The 23,321-nt window shown below is 37.8% G+C and overlaps 1 protein-coding gene across 2 annotated transcripts in view; it reads right to left on the minus strand.

The window, feature by feature from the left end:
- The window catches only part of HTT (huntingtin), an 83,062-nt gene that overhangs the window by 17,456 nt on the left and 42,285 nt on the right, over window positions 1–23,321 (minus strand). For both annotated transcript variants that reach the window (XM_071556900.1, XM_071556899.1), the window contains 19 exons: window positions 22,764–22,912; window positions 22,003–22,139; window positions 19,836–19,952; window positions 17,627–17,749; window positions 16,855–17,093; window positions 15,443–15,585; window positions 12,208–12,415; window positions 11,467–11,608; window positions 10,071–10,250; window positions 8,111–8,287; window positions 7,788–7,864; window positions 6,468–6,606; window positions 4,692–4,814; window positions 3,683–3,896; window positions 3,340–3,485; window positions 3,011–3,188; window positions 2,624–2,719; window positions 1,597–1,784; window positions 306–432 (listed from right to left, as the gene is read on the minus strand). In XM_071556900.1, the coding sequence (XP_071413001.1) occupies window positions 306–432; window positions 1,597–1,784; window positions 2,624–2,719; window positions 3,011–3,188; window positions 3,340–3,485; window positions 3,683–3,896; window positions 4,692–4,814; window positions 6,468–6,606; window positions 7,788–7,864; window positions 8,111–8,287; window positions 10,071–10,250; window positions 11,467–11,608; window positions 12,208–12,415; window positions 15,443–15,585; window positions 16,855–17,093; window positions 17,627–17,749; window positions 19,836–19,952; window positions 22,003–22,139; window positions 22,764–22,912 (2,903 nt within the window). The remainder of the gene's footprint in view (window positions 1–305; window positions 433–1,596; window positions 1,785–2,623; window positions 2,720–3,010; window positions 3,189–3,339; window positions 3,486–3,682; window positions 3,897–4,691; window positions 4,815–6,467; window positions 6,607–7,787; window positions 7,865–8,110; window positions 8,288–10,070; window positions 10,251–11,466; window positions 11,609–12,207; window positions 12,416–15,442; window positions 15,586–16,854; window positions 17,094–17,626; window positions 17,750–19,835; window positions 19,953–22,002; window positions 22,140–22,763; window positions 22,913–23,321) is intronic.

Here is a 23,321-nt window from a genome sequence, read left to right on the forward strand (position 1 = left end):
GAAGCAAAATATTCTCAAAAATACTGTCAAGTTTTATGATTCAGAAAACAAGTGGCCATTCTGCAGGAGTACATTGAAATTATCTGCCTAAGTTGGAATAGCTTTTGCTTTTATTTCTATAATTCATTTTCTGCATTGAACAACATGTAAGAATTACTGCAGCACAATTACTAAACTGCTCTGAATATTATCTGTCTCCCACATAAGCAGTAAAAGTAAGCCAACAGTACCAGATATTCAGCAACTTCATGACATGGGTATATGCCCAATCAGAACCAAGTGTAGTAATTTTAATTTCTACATACCAAGTGTATTAATGCGATAGATGAACTCCTTAAAAATTTCTTTTTCTTGAAGAAATTCTACTGGGATTTCAGGGAAAACTGTGCCAAAATCACCTGCAGGCTTTGGTGACCAGCCTAATTTCCAGACCTAAAGAAATATTATGAAAGTTTAATGATCCAAACCAGATGTAGTATTTACATGACAGCTCTAAATATATAAGGTATTATTCAAAAGCAATGAGACATCAGTAAATAAAATAATTATCCAAAACTTGGAGAAAGTTTAAACATCTAATACAGTTTTTATACACTTTATACTGTATTTCTAATTTTAGGGGGGGTGTGTGCACATTTCTTACAGTTGATAAACTACTCAGTCTTACGGTCTAAGTTCAGACATAAAAGTAGTAAGTTCCTGTCATATATTTCAGTTCAGAAGTTAAATGCCAGGTGACTCCTAGACTGTGCAGAAATGATGCTGAAAGGGAATTCAGGGAAAACAGTTCACATAATACTGACACCTGGAAAGGCATACAGATAGATCCAAGAGTGGGAAAAAAGTCCCAATCAAAAAGGTTGACATCCCCTCAAAAACAGTTGCTAAGGAACAGAAAGGCCTGAGAGATGACCTTGCATACATCAAGGAATCCTCTTTTGCTCTACCTAATAAGTATGCTTCTGATAAAGGTTTGGAAGTTTACTGAAACAAAGTCATCTCACAGTGCTAACAATACATGGAGGTAATCACAAGATGTTCTCAAATCCACGTTACATGAGCGAAAAGACCCAAGATGAATTAGAAAAGAACGGTACTATCCACAGGTATTTGCATGGAATGCCATCGTGTGGTACCACCCACAAATGCCTGGGTTAGGTCAGACACCTCAGCACCACTGCAACATTGGGTGCTTGGCATGGCAGAAAATGCTGTGTGCTAAAGAAGTTATTAGTGTTGATTTTGTACTCTTTCCAGGTTAAGCCATCCCACTGAGCAGTATGAAATATAAGCCCTTATAAAGCACCCATGTCACTGCTTGCTCTTTCTTAAACTACCACCTAGATATGTTTTCACCTAAGAAGGTAAGGAGCATCTACACTCCTTGCTAATCAAATCTGTGAGTCCAGTGTGAACTCTTATTTGGTATCTTTTACAACGTTGCTATTCAATGTTTAAAAAGGCAAAGAGGTTGATCAAACTAACTTAAGGTTGAAGTCCTACTGATGTAGAACTTAAGATGCAACACCATGTTTGGTTTTCAAAAAGCTTTTCAATAACTTTGAAAGTTCTGAAAACAAAGCATAATTAACATACCAAGGGAGGGACTCTTGTGTAACTGTTCACTAGAGGCAGCCTTGCTAAACTGATGATGATGTTCTTGAGGACAGGAGTAAGAAAGGCAGGGATACTGCTGTTTCTTTTGTGCCCCAGTGACAACACAGTCTGTAGGCATTCCACCATCTCAGCTATCATTTCACACGCTGCAGTGATGTGCTTGCTTTCTTTGTTGGGAGAGAAAGAAATTCAGTTTTATGAATCTATTCAAAAAACACATGATTTAGAAAGACAAAAACCCAAAGAATTATTAACAAAAGAGTAAGTCAACTAAAAAGAACAAAACCACAATTAGGACACATACAAAGAAAAGTTCTAGAATATTTCAGTTAATTGATGAGTACCACAATAACCTCCCTGCAATGGCCTGCATTGTTTGCCAGTCTCAGGGCTGGAGATCACGAGTACCTGAGATCTGTCAGCAGAGCAGCTCCTGGGCCAACCCCAGCAAGAACAGGCCACACTGAACATTGATGGGACTTTAAAGTGACCAAACTAATCTGTTTTATGAGAATACAGTCTCGGTCTCTATGCTAAATCTGAGAAGCAGGTCAATATGTAGATGTAAGTGATATCTTACTTAACTAGGACAGCTGGATATGGAGGATGTTACTGTCCACGCTCAGAGTACACTTGACCTTCACTTCAACAGAGTTGGTCCCAGGCTGTAGAAGGGCAGATAATGAATCTGCCATTCTTCAGAGGAAAAATGAACAATTCTACCTGTCTCTCATGAAATTTGAAAACCCCACAACACTTCAAAAACCTCAGCATGCTGCACAGCTAACAATCCCCCAAAAGAAAAATCTGCATTAATGTTTAATTTTCAAAAAAACCCAACTGCACCTGTCAAAAACATGTCAATCTATATTTAATAGACACTTACCAAATACAAATAAGGTCTCATATGAAATCTTATTGTTAAAAATAATCGTAATGGAAAGGGTACCTTCAGATATTTCTTCAGTGAAAGTTTAAGGTAAAGTGGAATTCACCATTTACTTACTCTGTATATTTGAATCAACTTCAGCTTCACTTAAAGGTCTTGAGGTATTCTTCTTTCTTTCAGGACTAAGAAGTTGATTACCAGGTTCCACAGCAACTGGATTTGAGAAAAATATTTGAAAGATACAGCTATTGCATATTTCATATTCCATTTTTCTAATCAACATCACATAGTAGTCAAATGTTTAACATATCCAAGGCACCTCCCATGTTCAAAAGTAAACACAAAATTTTAAATGAGAAATTAAAGTAGTAAAAATATATATTTCTCAAACAAATAATTAACAAGGACTCAAAGAAAATATTCCAGACACTCACTCAGCATTTGATAGTGATGGCTGACAATTTATTAACAAAATTTTCTCCTAGCTGTTCAAACTGCACTCACCTGCTTCTATGATAAATCTGATGCAATTAATTAAGGAGCAAGCATATGTCGCATGAGCTGCAGAAGACAGCAAATTCCAGAGACTAGGCTGCTGTAGTGTCAGACAGCAACAGTCCAGGCCAGCCTGAAGATCTACACTTAATGGAATCTGGTCATGCATTAAATGCCATGATAGCGCCTGCACGAAAATAGAAATTTCCCATTAATAGCAAATTCAGAGAACCAAAGGTAATTCTAAGCAAAGGTAATTTTTGTTAACTCAGTTTAAGACAACATTATTCCCTCTCCCAACATTTCATCATACCTTTAATTATGCTGTAATTTCTTACCTCTATTGACATCACTACGAATTTCAGGATATCATCCTCTTTGTCAGGAGGAACACGAAGACCAGCTGGTAGTTTTGAGAGCAACAACAAATACTGACCCAGTGCACGACAAAGTGTCATCACAGACTGATACATCCCCTCATCTCCTATAAAATAAGACTGGATGAAATCTAGCAGTTTGAGTCTTTTCCCTTCAATAAATGCTTTTCAGAATTATCTCATACGCACTTTTACGCCATGTATCTTGATTTTTTAAAATATTAAGTTCACGTATTCACAAGACATCAGTAAAGGATCTTTGCAGAGGAGAGAATAAACTTTAAAATACCATTATTTTTATTACCAAAGATATCACTTAGTTTTTTCCAGTAGGCTGATGGCTCAGTTGGCAACAGTGGCTGAAAAACCTGGTGGTTGGCAGGAAGGTTTTGTACAGCAGAAGACACATGATCCAGAGTTACCCTCCGTGCTGTTTCAAAGAGGCTGCTCTTCTGGTCCCTTGAGATTTCATTCATGCCAAGGCTTAAACAAGGTGCTAACAAACTTAAGTTGAACTCCTGAAATCAAATATTAAGTAAAAAGAAATTGCTTTTAAAGAGAAACTCATGGTGCAAATTTACAGTTTAGCAATTAACTAACATTATTATGACCTTTGCTCTGTTGTAGTGTAACAATACCATAGTGAAGTCCACACTGGTCTCACATTTAAATTCCAACCAGAACCATAGTGAAAGATAAAATCAATATGTTTATTTCAGATTTTCAGGACAATGTGTGAAAAAAGCTTAAGGTCAACACATACACATGGAATCTTCAAGTAATAAGCTTTCAAACAAACAAGTCAAACATCATTTTAGAAACAGTTTCCCCACTACTGTTTCTGCATACCAGCAGCAAATGCAATGCAAAGAACTGAATAAAGTATGTTCTCAGAGAAGAAAGCAACAGATACAAGCTGTCCTTTATGCCAGATTCACTATCTGTGGCCTGTTACTGACATACTGCAAGTCATCCAGCACGGATTTTGAAAAGGTTACAGAAACAGATGGACTGTGTGGTTTATGTAAAATGGTGAAACTGGATTATTGTGCTTGCAGAATGTAAACAACCTTCCCTTCCACTCCATACACCCAACCTGTACTACAAGAGAATTACTATTAACAGTTTTGCTACAGCTATCTACTGTTTTACACAAATATCTAATATTTTAGTTTCCAAAATGAACTACCAGTATCATATAAATTTGAAGTCTTTACATTTAAGAATGTAAACACTTGAGAATGCAATCTGTTAATACCACCAATATGAACACATGAGCTAATTATATCCACTTCATCTGACAAAGAAATTACCTTGCTGGTCATGAAGGAGTTCAGGTCAGGCTGAGGAATCCTATTCACCAGCTCTGCGCCTTCCAGCAGTGCTGAGTCAGACTTGATGCAGCACTGTGACCTCACCAGAGATACATACCAGTCCTTTAATAATTAAAAAGAGAAATGTATTACATATTTGTCTTCAGAAAATAACACAGTTCATGGGGCAGGGGGAGAACTGCTCATTGGCACTGAATGTCTGTTTAGGACATCAGTAGGCTACATTAATGTAAAAACCCACTTGAAGAAATCAAAGCAAAACAAACAACTCGTGAATGGAAATGGAATATCTGAAACTGGACTAATGGATGTTCACTGACAAGCTATTTCCATAAAGTCCAGAGAAGAAATGTGGAAAAATGAATCTTGATATATAATGCAGGTCTATGTATTGAGATGCTAAAGCTGAGGAGACTATCTAGAAAAAAAAGCACAGAATACTCAGCAGTCACACAAATATACAAGTAATAGTGAAAACCCTCGTAATATAACCAAGGAAGAAAAGTCTTCCGATTCAAATAAATCAGCAGATAAAGACAATATCTATCTTTTAACACTCCTTGGAAAAAATTAGGACCATCATGCCTGACTGTAAATTTACTCCTGAAATTATTTGCCATGACCCTATAGGAATTAGTTAATAATATAACTCATTTAAATAACGGATATGAAGAGGCTCAGTTATCCCTTTTCTATGTTTTCTTGATCATAAGTGGACAACCTAAAATTGCTGCTATTGATTAGAACACAACTAAGCCTGTCAGAGTTCAAGGAGCACCTGGACGACGCTCTTAGTCACACAATTCAGTTTTAGGTAGGCCTGTGAGAGCAGGGAGTTGGACTCATTGACCCTTAGGAGTCCATTCCAACTTCAGATACTCTGATTCTATGAACTATGCAGAGGTTGTGGAGGAGGCATCCAAAACCTACTTCTTTTGCACAGCATTTACAGGGAGAGAGAAAGGAGATTTTTTGGTTAATTTGAAGACAGACAGCTATGGGTTACGTTTCTGGGCACAGCACTTTCTCCTGCTTTCCAAGTAACTATCAATCTCTCCCCTAAAGCAATGGGTTCATCGAGTGCTTATCAGACTTGTCCAAACTGTCAGCTAATCGAATAATTTTTGCCATCTCACTTACACACACTTCCTATCACTGTGTTTCGCTGTAGGATGGAGGAATCAAAATGAAAAATCATCTGTGCCATGGGACAAACTAGAAAAAAAGAAGACAGACACAGGCCCCAAAAGACTTGCTCTTAGCCTCCCACCCCACTCAGAAATAAATTCATCTAAATATATGGAAGACAGAAACAGTTATGGTTCTCTGAAATTAATTTAATTTTGAGAAGGCAAAGCTGGACAAGTAATGCTTAATTTCCAAGAGACAACTAACAACTTTCAGCAAATGAATAAAATTAATCACTGTAGTAAACACTTCAAGAAAACAAGATTATTTATGTGTCTCTACTGAACTTTCTATAAATCTTTCCATTAAAGTTAGGCAAAGAAACCAAACTTGGTAAATTTTTCACAGCACTGTCAATATAACAAAGATCTATACAAGTGCTCATCCTAAATTCAGCCGTCAGCCAACACCTATTAAATTAATCACTGATCTATATTTAAGATACATTGACAACTCTGAGAATATTAACAGCATAGTAAAAATATGCTGCATTTACGTATTTTGTAATGACTAAAGCTTGTTTATAGCCAAAGCACTTTTAGTGACTGTTTCTAAACATAATCTTACTTTGTCTAGAATTACATTCTCTAAAGCTGGTTGGTCTTCTCCATCCAGAGGGTGTGAGGTAACCAGAGGTGAAGGACTAGTTGTGTCTGGTGCCACCATAAGACGAAACCTGTCCAGGAGCGAGTACAGTCTTTGGTGTCTGAAAACAGAAGAGCACATCAGCAGAGAGCTAATTCAGTTTTGTAAATAATTAAAAAATTGGAAGACATCCAGTGAGTAAATTCCAATCCCAAGAGAGAAAAGCAGTAGGGTCTACAGGATTTGTTGGATATATGCAGCCATATGATGCCAAACTGCAAGTTTCTCCAGATATCAGTGGCCAAAACAAATTAACTCAGCACCATGAGCAATAAAGATTTAAATTTAACTTAGTTCAATACTTAAGCATAAACTGTTCAGTTTTCTTTATGCAGTAAATCTTTTTAATGAGCAAAAAGAATCTCAGTTAATGTACAGATTATTTGATTGCAGACAAACATATTCTAACAGATGCTAATCAAGAACCCACTAAAACTAGACCTTTAGTTTAAAATATATTAAGAATTCCGTGGGTTTATGTCAGGGATATTTCTTTTTTTGGTAAGGTTCTTTTGGGTGGTTTTTTTTTGTTTGTTTTTTTAAATTCCACTACTGCTACCAAGAACTTCAAAAAAGGGGTTTTCTGAGTTTTTTTAAAAATTCAAATGTATGTTACTTATGAAAGCACATTACTACTGACCTACTGCAGCCTTGGGTTTTAGGTTCTTTGCCCCTACTTATTTCTCAATTCAGTCAACAGATACTAACCTCAAACAGAACTGAGAATGAGAGTAGTAAATTAGGATCTTTCCAACATCAACTAAAGTTTTTTTTTAAAAATCTGAGTAATTTGCTTCTAACAGCAGTCTAGGGAAAAAACCTCAAAACAAAACCAAAAAATACAAGCCCACCTAGCTTGGACTCACAACATTCTGTAATGTTTCAGGAAAATAAAGTTGGTTTTACTAACACAGATTTCATCAAGGAATTAATTTGTGATTGTTGTCTCTCAAAAGTTAAATACTGAGTGGGATGCAGAACAGAGAATTTGATGCTTTCAACCATTTAGCTTGCTTTAATTCTTAAGTTTATTGCAAATTTAACGCAGCCAACACAACTGTCCCTGTGCCACAATATGGCAGCATCCTCTGAGAGGTTTAATTCCTGTTTTACCTCCAAAAAAGACCCACTATCTGATCTTTAAGAAAAAACCACAAATGTAGGAAAACACAGCACAATTAGTAGTAGAATACCAGTTAGTTTGACATCTTAACACATATTGGTATTATTGGTATTATTTACCTTGTTGCTAATCCACTGTTTTGAAGGTACTCCTGAATTCTATCCAATTCTTCAACTGGTAATTGAGCAATGCTGTTCTATAGGAAAGAATTACAAGAATTGTACAGGACAGAAATATGTATAAACCCCACAGACACTTTTAACAGATTAAGAAAGTTACAGGCAGATGAAGTGAAATGTAAACATTCACATATCTATACATCAAATAAAAAAATTCCAATGAAATCATTTCAACATCCTATTTTTATATAATTTAAATCATTGTATTTGATTACCTTGCTAGCACTGCCCAATGTTGTTGACAGCAATGGATTTCTGCTCACCTGCAGTGTTGCAGCCAGCAGCATCTCCACGCGCCGACAGGCCAGGGTGTCGACCATGCGGGCGAGCACCCGGAACGGGGTGCAGAGCAGCTGATCCACGTACAGCGTCAGCACAGCCCCGGACTGGCTCAGGTGGATCCCCTCCAAGCACTGCAGAGTTTTCTTCAGAGTTGTGGGCTACATGTTAAAACAAAATGCAGAAGTAGAAAAAAAAAAAGTACAATCAACCGGAATACAAAGATCTTAAGGCAAAAGGCATTTAGAAAAAAATACAGCAGACAATTAGCTGATCATTGCAATTATCTGTACATCAATGGTTTGAGTCACTGGTTATTTAATTAATATGAACACTAAGTCATTTGATGCATAACTGTAAAAGTGTATGTATATATGGCCGGACTTGGCGAACGCAGATTTGGGCAGGGCTCTCCCCACATGGGTGTGCCCTTCCAGCCTGTGCCCCACCGTTTAAGTCCCAAGGTCCATCTGCCACGGCCAAGCGAGCTTGGACAGTGACAGGGAAGTCCTTGGGACTGTCACAGCACCCAGTACTGACCGGGGCTGACCCTGCTGAGCATCCGAGATGTGACGGGATGGGATGGCAGGGAGGCTTGAACTGCCAGGGGACGGTCCCTACTGAGACTCGAACTCAGAACCTTGGGATTCGGAGTCCAGAGTGCTCTCCTTTACACCACGGGACCACCCTTTTTGGTAAAAGTGTACTCTTACAAAGAGTAAGCAAAAAGCAGGGACCAAAACTTCAAGAGAAAAAAATCTAGAGACTTCAGTGAAATTGCAAAATGCTTTGAGAACAGTGAGAAGCTTCAACTCTTGCTGGAAGAAGGCAGGAACATGAGCATAGTCAAGAAAAGAGACAGCAGAGAAATCCAGGTTAGCACTAGGGACTTTTATGCATGTTTAGTTATAAAAACAGTGACATCCACACATCATTCAAAGGAGTTGGGAAGAATGTTTTAAATTTTATTTTTTAAAATATAAGCACCAATTCAGTACTAATAATTCAAGGCAAAAAACTAGTTTGACTAATGAAGCCAGTCTTGCTTTAGAGCAAGTTGTAAATATAAAGACATTTTTATTTTACTGTCTTTTCTGATAATCACCAAACACCTCACAGAACGACTATATATTCCATTCAAACACATTTAGTTTAGCTATTGATTCTCAGGTACTGAAGCCCAGGTTAATCTCACGTAACTTTGAAGTGTTTTACTCACATGCCTAAAGCACCAATGCACTTGCACTAGATATGCAGAGACAATGGGAAGAGACAGGAAACTGAGGCTACTCAGGGTACAGGTGGCATCTCCCACAATTAACTCCTGGGAAAGTCTAGCAAATTACATTTCCCACCTAGTGGGCTCCCAGGACTAAGAGGGATTTATGCATCCTTGCATACAACATTGTCCACTTCTTTTAATTTGAAAACTAAACTAATCAACAGAAATCATACCCTGAATTTCTTAGTGATTTGTCCCTCATCAAGAGGCTGCAACTGTTGGGACAGGTCAATAGGCAAGGCATGATCTTGCAAATAGTTTTCATATTTTCAGGGCCTGTGAAGATGCACTGGTTCCTACTACTGCCTCTATAGTTAGTAGTTTGTTATTTATACTACCAAGGCTCTGAAATCAAAGATAAAAGTTACAGTTTTCCTTTACCCTTCAGGTATTGATTATGTGGGGTAATACCCAGGAAGGAAGAAAAGCAGCTTTAACTGTCTCCACTTCAATTCATAGATTTGATGGACTGGAACACATCTGATATTGAAGTTGTTAGACTCTAAGGTTTACTGTGTGCATTTTTAAACAACTGACTTGAAAAATAAAATTAGAAGTTGATAGATGACCCAGAAATGTCAGACTTTACATACTTACCAGGTAAACTTATGCTGAAATGTAAGCAACTTTATTCTTTACGAAACTCAAAAAGTTAAACTTACAGCTGCAAGATTCTCACACCGTGACTGAATGGCCTGGATGAAGAGACCACTGGCTGCTGAATTCCTGTGAACAGCACTGATAAAGTCTTGTACTGGAGGCTCATGGGACAGATTAATCAAGTCTTGAACATGATTCACAATAAGCCAGGTCAGGTGTTCTGAATCATGTAGGTTTTGACACTAAATGGAAAAAAAATTAAAATCTGATCCCAGTAACACCAATGTTAAAATTTTAGTTACTAAACATGACACAACATGAAGTTTCTCATATATAATTTTGAAAGCTACTTTGAAATAATGGCATAAATATCACCATAACTATTTAAAATCACCATAACTATTTTTACATGATGTATTTTCCAAATGGTTTTGATCTTGTTGTAAATTAAATATTATAATGAACACGCAAATTGTTTTTTTTAAACACTAAAAACCCAGATTAGAAACAAGTAAACTGAGAAGGTCAATTCAAAGATGTTGCTTTTAATGAAATGCTGTTTGAAAGAAACAAGCACAGAGTTGTCTTGTAAAATGTAATTTACATTTAGGTTTCTTCCTAAAGATTTTTTTATTATTATTGGCCTTTAATACAAGATGATTAATTTCTGGAAACCAAATCCAAAGAGATCTGTCAATAATTAATATCTAACCTAAAGAGGCTCTGTGTGTATGGACAAGCAGTGCAGTGCAACATGAAAAGATCTGCAGAGTTAACCAGGTTATGCTGAGAGGCTGTCCAGCCCCAGCAAAGAGGTTTTGGAGGATTTTACCTTGGACTACCTCTAATCTGACTGTGGTGACTCAATGTCCATTCATACTTGAAGTGCTTCTTAAACACAATTTTTGGTTTAGTTGAATCTGAAAGGAATGCAGTTTGCTTGCCTCAAAACTGCTCTGCAATGCAAACCACTATTACCAGAAGATTCACCTCAAAAGTTCCCAATGACCTAAAATATTGAGGCAACGAGAGCCCAGAGTCACAGGAACTGCTGTCATTAGAGAACCAAAATGAAAGTTAAACATTAATGTAAAACCTCTCCTCCTAAGGTGTAGAGACAAAAAAATCATTGTCTCCTGGACACTGTGCACTGCTACTGATGCTGCAAAGCCTGAAGCTACTGAGTGTGCTCCAAGCACCTTACAAGTAAGGGATATGATACCCACCAGGTATCCTTTACAAGCCAAGCCAATTCTCTCAGAAGAGGAAAAAATGCTAAATGAGGTCATATCTAAGCTTACACAAGCACCATCTGAAAATAAAATTACTCATTTCACAGGTCTTCATTTTTCACTTGTGAACCAGACAGATTCGTTAACACACACCAGTAATAAATGACTGTCAGCATCATAAACTAACTCAAAATTGTAGTTATAAAATTCATAATTGACAACTTACAACATAGTCACAAAAAAGAATGAGTGCACCTCTCCTCACTATCTCCCGATTGCACATGCCACGTTTAGACTCCAAATCCGACTCATCACCATCTCCAGATAAATGAGGGCTAAGCAATTTAGTGGTAGACAGACTGTGTTGCCTGCAAGAAGCACATTATACTTTGTTATTACTTTCTTACTATATTTTCTTGGTACAGCTACTGAATCGTTAACAACCAAAGTGCTTGGAATGTCCTACCAAAGTCCTTACATAACATATATTTCCCTATAAAGTTCATTCAAACATTACACTGTTTTGAAGGAGACACTTGGCTTTCCATCAGATTTTTATTTTTTAACAACTGCAGTATTGCTTATTACTACTCCAGACAGTCTAAAGAATTAAATGTGTTATTTGAAAGAAAAACAGAGGCTATTGCACCTCTGTGAGGATAACAGAACCTACTCTATCTGCTTCTCAAACCAAACCAGTACACTCAAGCAGTCAGTCCAGTGTCAAACTGGAAGTGATGCACAACCCAGCAAAACAGAGAGGCAATGTTGGCAAATCATACAATGTCAGAACTGAGAACATATACACACATAAAGTAAATGCAGAACTACCTTTCAGAATCCAAGTAGTACCATTCAATGGGACAACAGAGTTAGCAGAAAGAAACTAGATTGTTTCAAGAAGATTTTAGCAAATATAATAACATGAGACATGTTGCTACTACTGGGGAACAAAACCACATCTTACTTTGGGGTTTGATGTACTTCTGACCACCAGTTGTAGTTGGTATAATTGACAAGAAGCAGGATTTGACACCAAAGGAGAACTAAAGAAGGATGTGTGGGAATCATAGACTGAACAAGGTCACTCAAACTTTCAAGGGTATAGAAACTACCATCAGATCCATCTCCTGTAAAAAGCCTGGTGGCTGCAGCTGTGATTCTTCTAAACATGCCTGAAAACAACAACAAAAGCATGTTAGAGCAACTATAGTCTAAATTCTAAAGTCTCAAAATTATTCAGGGTAGAATTCCTGCAAGAAAGATATATTCTATGTGGTTTTACAAATTTAAGGCAAGTCAGAGAGTTTGCCCAAGGGCAGTGTGTAAACCAGAAGTGACCAGCTTTCCAAATACATTTAATTGAAACTAAACTTATATCCTTCTATCCAATTTCTAAAGTCCAAAAAGTGTTTCTGCCATTGCCCTGCAAACTGAACACTCAGCACAAAAGCAGAATCTTGCTTTCTGATCTGCTGATTCTGTGTTCATATGCTGAAACAAAGGGTGGGAAAACAAGAAATTTGAAAAGGGGGAGAAAACAAGGAAACTTGTCTAAAGGTGTAAGACTTCTTGAGTTTCTATGAGAAGATCAGAGGGGGATAAAAAGCATTCCTGCAGAGTCAGAAACTGAGAGGTAATCAGAATAAGGAAGCACATTTGCAGTGTTACTTGCTTGCCTTGCCAGAGATACAGAAGAATGAAGCTGTAAATTCCACATCCATGTGGACTAGTTTAAGCTTCCCCCAGAACTCATAAATACACAATGTAAATAGCAAAGAATGGGAAAAATAACTGAGTCTCAAAACTCTGGTTCCACTTACTAGCAAAGCAGTGCTAGCACCATTCCAGCTTCCTGCGTTGTCAGGAACTGCACCATCTAGTGCCTTCCTACAGTCATGAAAGCCACTGCACACTCATCTTTTCACTTTGTCCATGTCTTTTACCTCTACTAACTTTGAAGCAGCACACTGAAAATGTTCATTTATAATCTAGTAGCTTCCTACAGTTGAATACACAGGAGCCAGCAATGCTCACATTTTGAAAAAACTTTAACAGGTGAGAAGATGAAACATCCAAGTAGAACAGTGGTTAAAAATGACACAATACAGTCTATGTTTCCTCCAGACACAAGTTGCTATAAGCTACTCCTGTAGTTAGAATATAACTATGTAAGAGAATAATAGAAGAGAAAATAAGTATGGAGGTTTCAACTGAACAAAAAAAAGGTATTACAAAACCAGGCACTTAGTTAATCCTAAACCTAAACAAGAATGTTATGACATGAAAACACACCTCAGGTGTCTGAATAATGTTTCTTCTACTCTGTTACGCCATATAAATACTGGTAGTAATACTATACTCTAAGTTATTTGTAGTTCTACATTAAATTAATTTCAAGAGATCATGTAAGACACACATCCCAGTCCTCTGCATGAGTATTTTATTTTAATTTTGCATTAAAATTTATACATAATTCCTGGAAAGACTCCCAGTGCAGCCTGGAAGCCAGTCACTGCAGCAGAACTAGCTGCCTTCCCTTTCCTTTATCCCCAGCTCCCACTGTGGAAGAACTCACTTCCCCAGGTTCAACCACCAGCTTGATTTTCTGATTTCATTGCTCCTGGCTTGACACCAATTAATCACTTAATCCAAAACACCTTGGCCTAAGTTATTAGTTAAATATTTTTTCAGGTGTTTCTCCTAAACAGAAATAATATAAACAACTATTACTGCAACAGACACATGGGAAGAGAGCTGTCACTCACTGCACCCAGGGTTCTGTGCCCCAAAGCACACTTAAAACAAAGATCAAGGAAGGCTCTGGTAACTGTTACCAAATTTTATGCCTCTTCACACACAGTCCTGGATTCTTGCACTAAGAACCTTGGTTTGGAGGACTCCATTTCTTAAGCCAAAGCTCTCTTCTGGCAAGTCAAAACATCATCCAGCACAGCTGCACAAACTCTCTAAACATAATTCAGTTGGTTTCCCTCTCTCTTTTCTGCTTGCTTGTGTCACTGAAGATCAGGAGGAATGAAGCTACTGAAAGTTAATCCGTGATAGAGAACCTTTGAGTTTCAACAGAGAACAGTTGAAGGCCCAGAACACATCCATCTACACTTTATTTATTTTAAGTCTACACCAACAATACTTGTATTTGAAAGAAGCAGCTGATAGCAAGGACAGGAACGGAACTAAGTGTTTTTTTCTCAAGAAAGGACTTAAACTGAGCTCTGTAGGAAGAGCTTAAAAAGAAAAAAAGATTAGAGGTGGTTGAGATACAACGGAGTACTGAATCAAGTTAAATGTCTAACAACAGTATTCTGTATGCGATTTTTTGTTATTCCCATCTGCTAAGCAGTGAAGTACTTTAACTCCCATTTGTAGACTGAGGCAATGGAATGCAGAGTTCCTTGTCCTGTATCTGCAGGGAAGTCTATGAAGAACTAGGGACTTGTGCCAAGACCTTTTAAACTGGAGACAACTACAGTTAATCCAAGGCTGGATTTCAGCTGTAGGCTGAAAATCAGAATTCAAAAAGGGTAGTCATAGTAAAGAAGGAATAAAAGAAGAAAGAGAAGATAGTGCCACTAATAGTAAAACAGGACTAAAGCATCAGCCTAAGGACTAAAGAATTACCGAAGGGACAGATTATTTGCTATGCAGCAGAAGATACCTAAGGCAGAATTTCCAAACCTGAAGATGGGATTTCAAGACCAGCCAGCTGGAACAGTGCTACCTTTCCTATCTTACTGGGGACTTTTTTGTTTTGTTTTGTATGTGTTTATTCATTATGATAAACAACTCAATCTACCTTGTTGTGAGTCTAAACTAATGGTCTGTAACTCAGTAAAGTTTAAGCCTGGACATACCTACCAACCTTCAAACTGAGGAAAACCGTGAGAAATACAGCCACTAATTTGCAATGCTTTGCATTTATTGGACTGGAAGATTTTAGACAGTTGAAAGATGAAAAGTCATTACTTATATTTTGTTCCACAAAGACAGAAGAAATATGAAAAACGTGCCCTGCAAACACAAGCAAAAGGTTTGGGAAGTTCTTTATATGGAATAAGATATAACATCTTCAGCACCTACATATTCCTTCTCAGTAGTTCAATGCATTCAACAGTTGTCTTAGAATTGAAAAACCACTCTGCCACTGCATAGTACAACAGGGGCAATGCCTCAAGTATTACCTGACTTGAAGATGTGTATTAAGCACATAAGCAGCGTGCCCAGCTCCTGGCAGTAGAAAGTATGTTGCTGCTCATTCATGTCCACTTTTAATTGCTTGGTAACAATATCTTCCAGCAGAATGCCAACCAGTTGTAATAAGAACCTGGGAAAAAACATGGATACAATCAACAGGAAAACTATCAATGCAGCATCTTTCAGAAAAAGGTGAGATTTACCTAAGAAACTTAGGTTTCAAAAATAAACCACGAAGCCCTTGACCATTCCTCCTAAAGAGCATACTAAATGAAAAACTACAGAACAGGTTGACCTAAACCAAGTATGATATTATAGGATCACAAGCACATCAATAATTACATATTGGATTATTTACTCTTCAGCTGAAGTTGTGATAGCATTCAGGCACCATCCCACCTCACTTATAAAGCAAACATTCAAAATGTTATGGTGCTTTTACAGTGATTTGCACTGAGCTAAAGCAAACCATGAGAGTTACCACAGCTCAGCTGAGCAGGGTAATTCAGCAAGTCAGAGTAATTCAGCCTCATCTATCCACACTGCTACACAGGTTCTGTAGCAAACCTCCAGCTGGGGCAATGGGTGGTGTCAAAAGCAGCACCAAAAAGCACATTTGAGTAAAGCCATCCTTGCTCTAGGCCATAACTGTTATTCACATCACTGTTGTTGGGCATAAGGTCACAGTATGGGTGTCCAGAAGCCCCTTTTCCCTCTACTAATCACCCTCACAGTGAGCTCAATGATAAGAAACAGCATTTTATTCCTATCTGAAGTTCCATCCTTGCATAAAAACTTATTTTCTGAAACAAAAGTTCTACTTTCTTAAATAAATAGCTATTTCAGATGTTTCCCACACACAAAAGCAATGCCTTAATGGCAAACATCATGTCAGCATAATACCACTGCCATCTCTCCACACTTCTTTTGCCTGAAGTTTGTCACCCTCTGAGGACCTCAACATGGTAAGCTAACTAGACAAAACCAGCTCTTGAAAAATGGGAAATAATAGAGTTGAATCCCAGTGCTGCCATGTTTTTAGTACAGAAACCAGGCTCCTATTTAAGAGGATGACTAGTCTTTTAGTCCCCACAAAGGAAACAAAGGGTTTAAGTTTTTAGGCCTGATTTTAATAAGTCCAGGATTCACCCATTTTAACAGCTCCATCAGGTAGTTCACTTGGCTTGAGAAGAAGCACCAGAACAATCCAAAGTCCCTGCTCATCTCCATCCCTGTCCATCTTACTATTCCTTCCTTTACACACTCTCGTTCCATACCAACTTATTAAGAGACTTTATTCCTATCAGAAACAGTTCTATACATGTCACATAATGCACAATGTATTTGTCATTTGCTAGAAACCTTAATCATCCCCTAAGTTATTTGTAAGACAGTGTACCTAGAAAATGTCTCCTCAGGCAGGTACTTGGTCTGTTTGCCCTCAGTGCTATCCTCTGCTGTGGATATGTTATTTTCTCCACATCTCAGTCTGTTAATTGCTTGACATGAAATCAAGTAAGGTGAGAAGGAAAGCTCCTGTATACGGGATAGAACAATGTCTTCTGTTGACTGTGAAATCAGAACCCTAAGGATGGCTAGAATTCCAGAAATCCATAGCTGGACAGTGCTTACTGATGCCTAAAACAAACAGAAAATGCAGAACATTCAATATTTTTGAGGTTAAACAACACAACACAGGAATGTAGTTAAAAGAAAATCAACATTTTCATTAATTTCTAAAAAAATCAGACCCTTTTGAGAATGGAACAAACAGGAAGTAACTTAAGTTCAGATCTTCCAAAAAATGCTATTCTTGTGGTAACTGTGAAGCTTATAATGACTGTTAAACAATGTCTCAGCTACAAAAGCAGTACTAATACTTGCATAAGAAAAATGTAATTTACATATCAAATTGAATTCTAGAATTTATTATAACAGTACCTTCCTCTCTATTCCTGATCCTCAAAACATAAAATGAAGGCAAGTAACCCATAAGCAGAACATTCCTGTAGAAAGTGCTCCCAGTTGGTAAATTGTATTAGTTTTAACTAATTCCCAAAATCTGCTGCAGTTACTTTAACACCACTAGCAAATTATTAAAGAGAAACACAAGCTCTTTTGTTTTGCATGAAAGCCACCAGATGCTCTCTTTTCTGGAAACAATTGCTTACCATTGTTTTAGGAGTAACAAACATACTCCTTAAAAGCATGTCCACAGGGCGAAGGGAAGAAGGAGCCAAAATTTCAAACAGAGTGTTCAATACTCCCAGAGCATCGTGAGAGTCTATGTGCATCTGTGAAACAAAACCACAAAACTGATTTGTAACTATCCACTAAAGGTAACTCCAACACAAAATTACCATTTCATGTTTTAAACATTTCTATAACAACCTGTGTGTACCAAAGCTGCTCTTTACAGTACAAAATTCAGAGCAACCAAAAGCTATGAAAGGCAAATTGCAGGCCTTCCTACACATCAGTTTTGAAAACATGGACAAAAATCTATCATATGAAAGCCAACATACATACCACATACATGTTATTAGGAGAAAAAGGCCTTATACAGAGAATGAGACCAGAAGACTGACTTGTTATAAAATTTAAAAATTTTCTCCTCCTTGCACATCCTACCAGGTTTATTTATAGAGACCAAGCTGGTCATGAATAAACTTGGGCAGGTAACTGGGAGGAAAAATCCTCCTAATCATCAGAAAAGTGCACAGCCACAGCGGTATTAAAGCAACAGAGGTAGGACAGCTTACTTGAACACTTTTTTAGATAAATTCTGAAACAATCAACTGCGAAAAGCAAAGGACTGGACTACAAATCTAGATGACCTTATCCTGGTTAAATAATTTGACAGTTGAGCACATGCCCAGTCATACAAAACAATATAAATTTCAACTTGCCAACATTTTAGCTTTGCTCAAAAACTGTTTTCTGATCCTGTCCACTCTCCCCAGCCATGAGATCTCTTCTAGGAGTGGGGAATTTCCATCACAGAGCAAAGAACATAAAGGCACAATTTTACTAGTTCTACTTTTTATCCTTGAAGTAAGTGTTTCTACTGCTTAGGGAGCAGCACTGAAAATCCTGTTTCTAAAAGAAGTCTCCTTTACTTCTCAGATAGGAAGCATCCACTCTCCTTCCCCATTGTGCAGTCCAGTAAGAGAAACATGCACATCCTGGAGGGACTCCAGCAGAAAGCTACATGGATGGTTATTGGCTTGGAGCATCTGTCACACAGGTGGTAGCTGAGATTGTTCACTCTGGAGGAGGCTCAGGGTGATCTTCACCAATGTGCACAAGTATCTGACCAGGGGGAGCAGGCAAAGGAGACAACACAAGCACAGAAGCAAAAGCCAGAATCTTTGCAGTGGTATCCAGTACCACGATGAAGGGCAATAGGCACAAGTTGAAATACAGGAAGTTCCATTTTAAAACATTTTTATTTATAAAGAGGAAGTTAGACAAAAAAGAAAAAAAGGAAAAAAAAATCCCCAAGTCCAGGGCTGCATCCAAAGCAGCACAGGAAACAGGTCAAGGGAAGTGATTCTGTCCCTCCACTCTGCTGAGACCCCACCTGGAGTGCTGCATTCAGCTCTGGGGCTGCCAGCAGAAGGACATGGATCTGCTGGAGCCAGTCCAGAGGAGGACCATGAAGGTGCTCAGAGGGCTGGAGCACCTGTCCTATGGAGACAGGCTGGGAGAAGTGGGGTTTTTCAGCCTAGAGAGGAGAGAAGGCTCCAGAGAAACCTTAGAGCACCTCCCAGTACCTGAAGGGGCCCTACAAGAGAGCTGGAGAGGGACTTATTACAAGGGCAGGTAGTGATACAGCAGGGGGTAATGGCTTTATAGTGAAAGAGGGTGGATTTACATTACATAATAGAAAGAAACTCTTTATGCGGAGGGTTGTGAGTCCCTGCAAGAGGCTTCCCAGAGAAGCCGTGGGTGTCCCATGCCTGGAAGTGTCCAAGGCCAGGTTGGACAGGGCTTTGAGTATTCTGGTCTTCAATCAGAGCCACTATAGCTATGAAAACAATAATTTGGACATTCTAGAAACATGGGACAATCTTCAGGCCATTCAGTAAGTGTTCTGATATAATCATGTATCAATCATGTATCTAAGAGAAATAGAATGAGCTTCCTCTGGATAGTCTCCATCATGGAGCACATACTTCATGCATTTAAATATGAACTTCATCACTTCAAAGACTTAATTTACCTTGCATAATTGTTTTTTCCAGATATGGCAACCACAATATCAAGAAAATTTGTCTTCATATAAAAATAAAAATCAAATACCCAAAGCCATTATTGACACATACATTACAGCAATTATTTTGGATGTCTATAGATTTAAAACAATCACATAACCACCTGTTGCTTTGCAAGCATTGGGAGAATAATGTCAGCTATTTGCCGGGACAATCTCTTCCATTTGTCTTCATTTTCTTTATGACACTGTTGCAATACTAAGATGAACATTTCCAGCACCTGAGAAAAAGTCCAAAAGAATGTAAGTAAACACCACTACTAACAGGAAACATTCAAGCAATACTACAGTGGGAAAAAATAGTCATTGTTTCAACCATCTGCCAAAAAGTGAAGAAAAAAAAATCCCACATGAGACATCACACAACATTTATAAAACCCCATTTTCAGGTTAAAAGCCTGTTCTTAGTTATGACTTTTTTGTTGTTTTTGTTGTTGGTTTTAAGAATTTTCCAGTTACTTTTATAAAATAGAAAAAAAATGCTTTCTTTATCCTTTTTAAATGGTATTTGTCAAGAGACCTCTCAACCAACTAGGAAAAGGGTCATAAATCTAAATGCTGCATCACTTATTTAACAGAAAGGGAAGGAAGAAAGAGAGCAATTTTCCACATTTATACTCTGCCTTTACTCTAGCTCCAATAAAGTTTAAATTTGGTCAAGGAAAGAGAACAGACATTTTTATGAAGCTCATTCACCTGATATGTCACTTCCATATAAAAGTTTATAGGACACAACATAGTGGGGCACACTAAGCCAGGATCGCTTCCAGGAGCTGAATGTTATGGGTGTGAGGGTTACAGAGACTGTGCTTTGAAAGACAGACAGGCCAAAGGCACAGCAGCAAGAATGTTAACTGGGAAGTGGGACAGGAGAGTCTGCTTCAGAAAACAAGTTAAAACACGTGTAAAAGAAAGTCAGGTAATTCAGGCTAGGCAGAGGGAGATTCCCAGGTGACTTTCTTCCTAAAAAGCTTTCCCATGAGAGGAGATAGGAGTGATTTTGGTGTGAATGACTTGAACTCTGGAGCTTCATGTGTGGCCAGCTACAGTTGTAACAGGAAAAAGTTAAAGGCTGAAGCTCTTGGAATCTCTCAAATTCACAGGGACACCACAGCAGAACATCCCAGTCACGGCCAGGGAACAACAGATTAGCCCAGGGTTAGTTCATACATATTGCACCAGCAGAACAGGGCAGAGTAAGAGCTACAAATGGGATGGTGTGGGAAGAGCAGTGCATGGGTGGCCTTTCATAGGTTAAGTGTGTCAGAAGGAGATCTGCCAGCAACTGCAGTGCCTTATGTAACACAGTTATTCACTATTTCACATCATGTGTCTACAGTGTGTCATTTCTTATAGTTATATTAGTCATTTTATGATTATAAAACTACAAATTCAAAAGAAAATGTGGATACACAAAATTACCCCAATCTGAACACGCAGTTCTAACAAATTATTTTGACAAGATGTACTGACTTTTTTCCAACTATTCTCAGAAAATACAGTGCTCAAATTAGCATACACTAAAATTGCATTTTGAAAGGATGAAAGGAAAGGAACATTAAGTTTGTTAAGCACCTGAATAAGCAATAAGATTCCATGTTGATCATGCCACTTCTCTTAAAATTACTTTTATGTTTTTCCTTTAAACAAAGTGTATTGAAGAAAGTCATTGTTATACTCCTACAAAGTAGAAACATGTTTTCCAAACTCACAAGGTCTGGGTCAAAGTAGTAACTGATAAATACCTAATTATCAGCTTCATTACTTTGTTCAAGTAAGTCTTATTCAAGATACTGCTATTGCACTGCAATACCTAAATCATCTTTATGCAGCATCTTTCCTAATTAAACTTGTCTTCTCTTCCATTTGACCCCCGTTATTTTAGGTTGCTTCTTTTAGGGTTGGACTCGATGATCTTGGAGGTCTTTTCCAACCCAATCAATTCTATGATTCTCTTCCACTAATCTTCTATTTATTCTGTCTGCAGCACAGCCAAGATCATGATCCAAACTGGAGCATTTCAGTGCTTTGTGATCTAGACTTGACTACAAAATTCTATTCCTTGAAATACTCATTTGTAGTGCAGAACCTTTCCCCTATTCTCCAAGATCTTTGCATGCTCTCTCTATAGGGGAAGATACCACTCAAAGTTTGGCTACTCCAGTCTGTATAGAAAGAGAATCATTGATATTGCCTGAAGTATTTTAGCAGTCACAGCAATGTTACCCTTTTACAGACCCTAAGCAGGGACCCTTTGTCCTCCTTTCTTACCTGGTGGTACTGAATGAGTCTCAGCAGCATTGACACTACCACCTCCTTCTGTGTCTCCAGCTCCTTCCCAGCATCAGCTTTGTTTGTTCCTCTCAACACAAAGAGATCATGAACAATGGGTTGTAGAGCTGGTATTGCTGAAACAAGATAGTTTTGTCTTAGCATGACACAAGTCACTCTTAAACAGTGATTTCTTGAGCTAACAGGTCAGTTACTAAAAGTAAGCTGGGCTAGTTTATTAAAGATTCTACCCATACTTAAAATCCCCACAAACCCCAAATTTATCATGCACAGTAAGAGCTATCTTTTTACTTCTATTAGAAAGTTTATATTTTGGATACATTTGCCCATTCTCATAAAGATAAAAAATATTTTTATAAAGTATTTTCTCAGCAGAGAAAATACGAGAGAGATGCTTCTACTACTTAAAGGCTGAAAATAGAAGGGGACTAAAAATTCAAATAAAGGTCTTGAACATACTGCTATGCTGTGAACTCATTACCTAATAAAGTTTCAAGTAAAAGCTTTGTTGTAATTATGTACAATGCAAAATGTGGGGAGCACTGTTAGTAAGGTATAATAAAACTTCCTGAAGGAATTAAGTGGGACTTATTTCATGTCTTAAATTTTAAAAGCTAGTGTCTTCTGGAACAATCAGTATGATTACAGTTTTCTATAGCTTAGTAGTCAACACTGGGTTTACTGATGAATTATTACTAATGCTGGCGTCTTTTTTTACTAAAATTTCTTTGTAGAATTACCATGTGTAACAGCTTTCCTTCCACTGGCCATGATACCATCACACAGCTGAATGATCTTGGGAATTCCAATTATCTGTTTGGAATGATACCGTTCATAGGACAGCAGCACCAGGAAGAAGAAGATATTAGGAATAATTGCTTCAGACTCCCTGAGAACAAAACAAAAAATTAAAGGGTGAAGTTTGAATTGCACAGCTTTGTTCAGAAAACTCAACCTTTCTAGGGTCAGGTTTGGGTTTGTTTAAGAATGTGTTGTTCTGCCTTCATACACCATTTCTATAATTTTTGTGCACTGTTTCTACTGTGTTTTTTCCCAGGGGATTCTTGCAAGCTTTGACCATTACAGTTACTAATATTACAACATACTATCTAATGCACATGACACACACACACAAGTATTTCTGTAGGAGATGCACAGAGCAGGAAACCAACTTATCTCTTCATACAAATTCAAGTGTGAGAAAAACCAGAAATAACTGACAATAAAAATTTCACTGTCTTGCTTTGTTATCTATTAGGTCCTACACAAAGTGTATCAGGTGACCAGAATACACAAGG

The sequence above is a fragment of the Pithys albifrons genome, chromosome 5, assembly GCF_047495875.1.
Source record: "Pithys albifrons albifrons isolate INPA30051 chromosome 5, PitAlb_v1, whole genome shotgun sequence".
Lineage (NCBI taxonomy): Eukaryota > Metazoa > Chordata > Aves > Passeriformes > Thamnophilidae > Pithys > Pithys albifrons.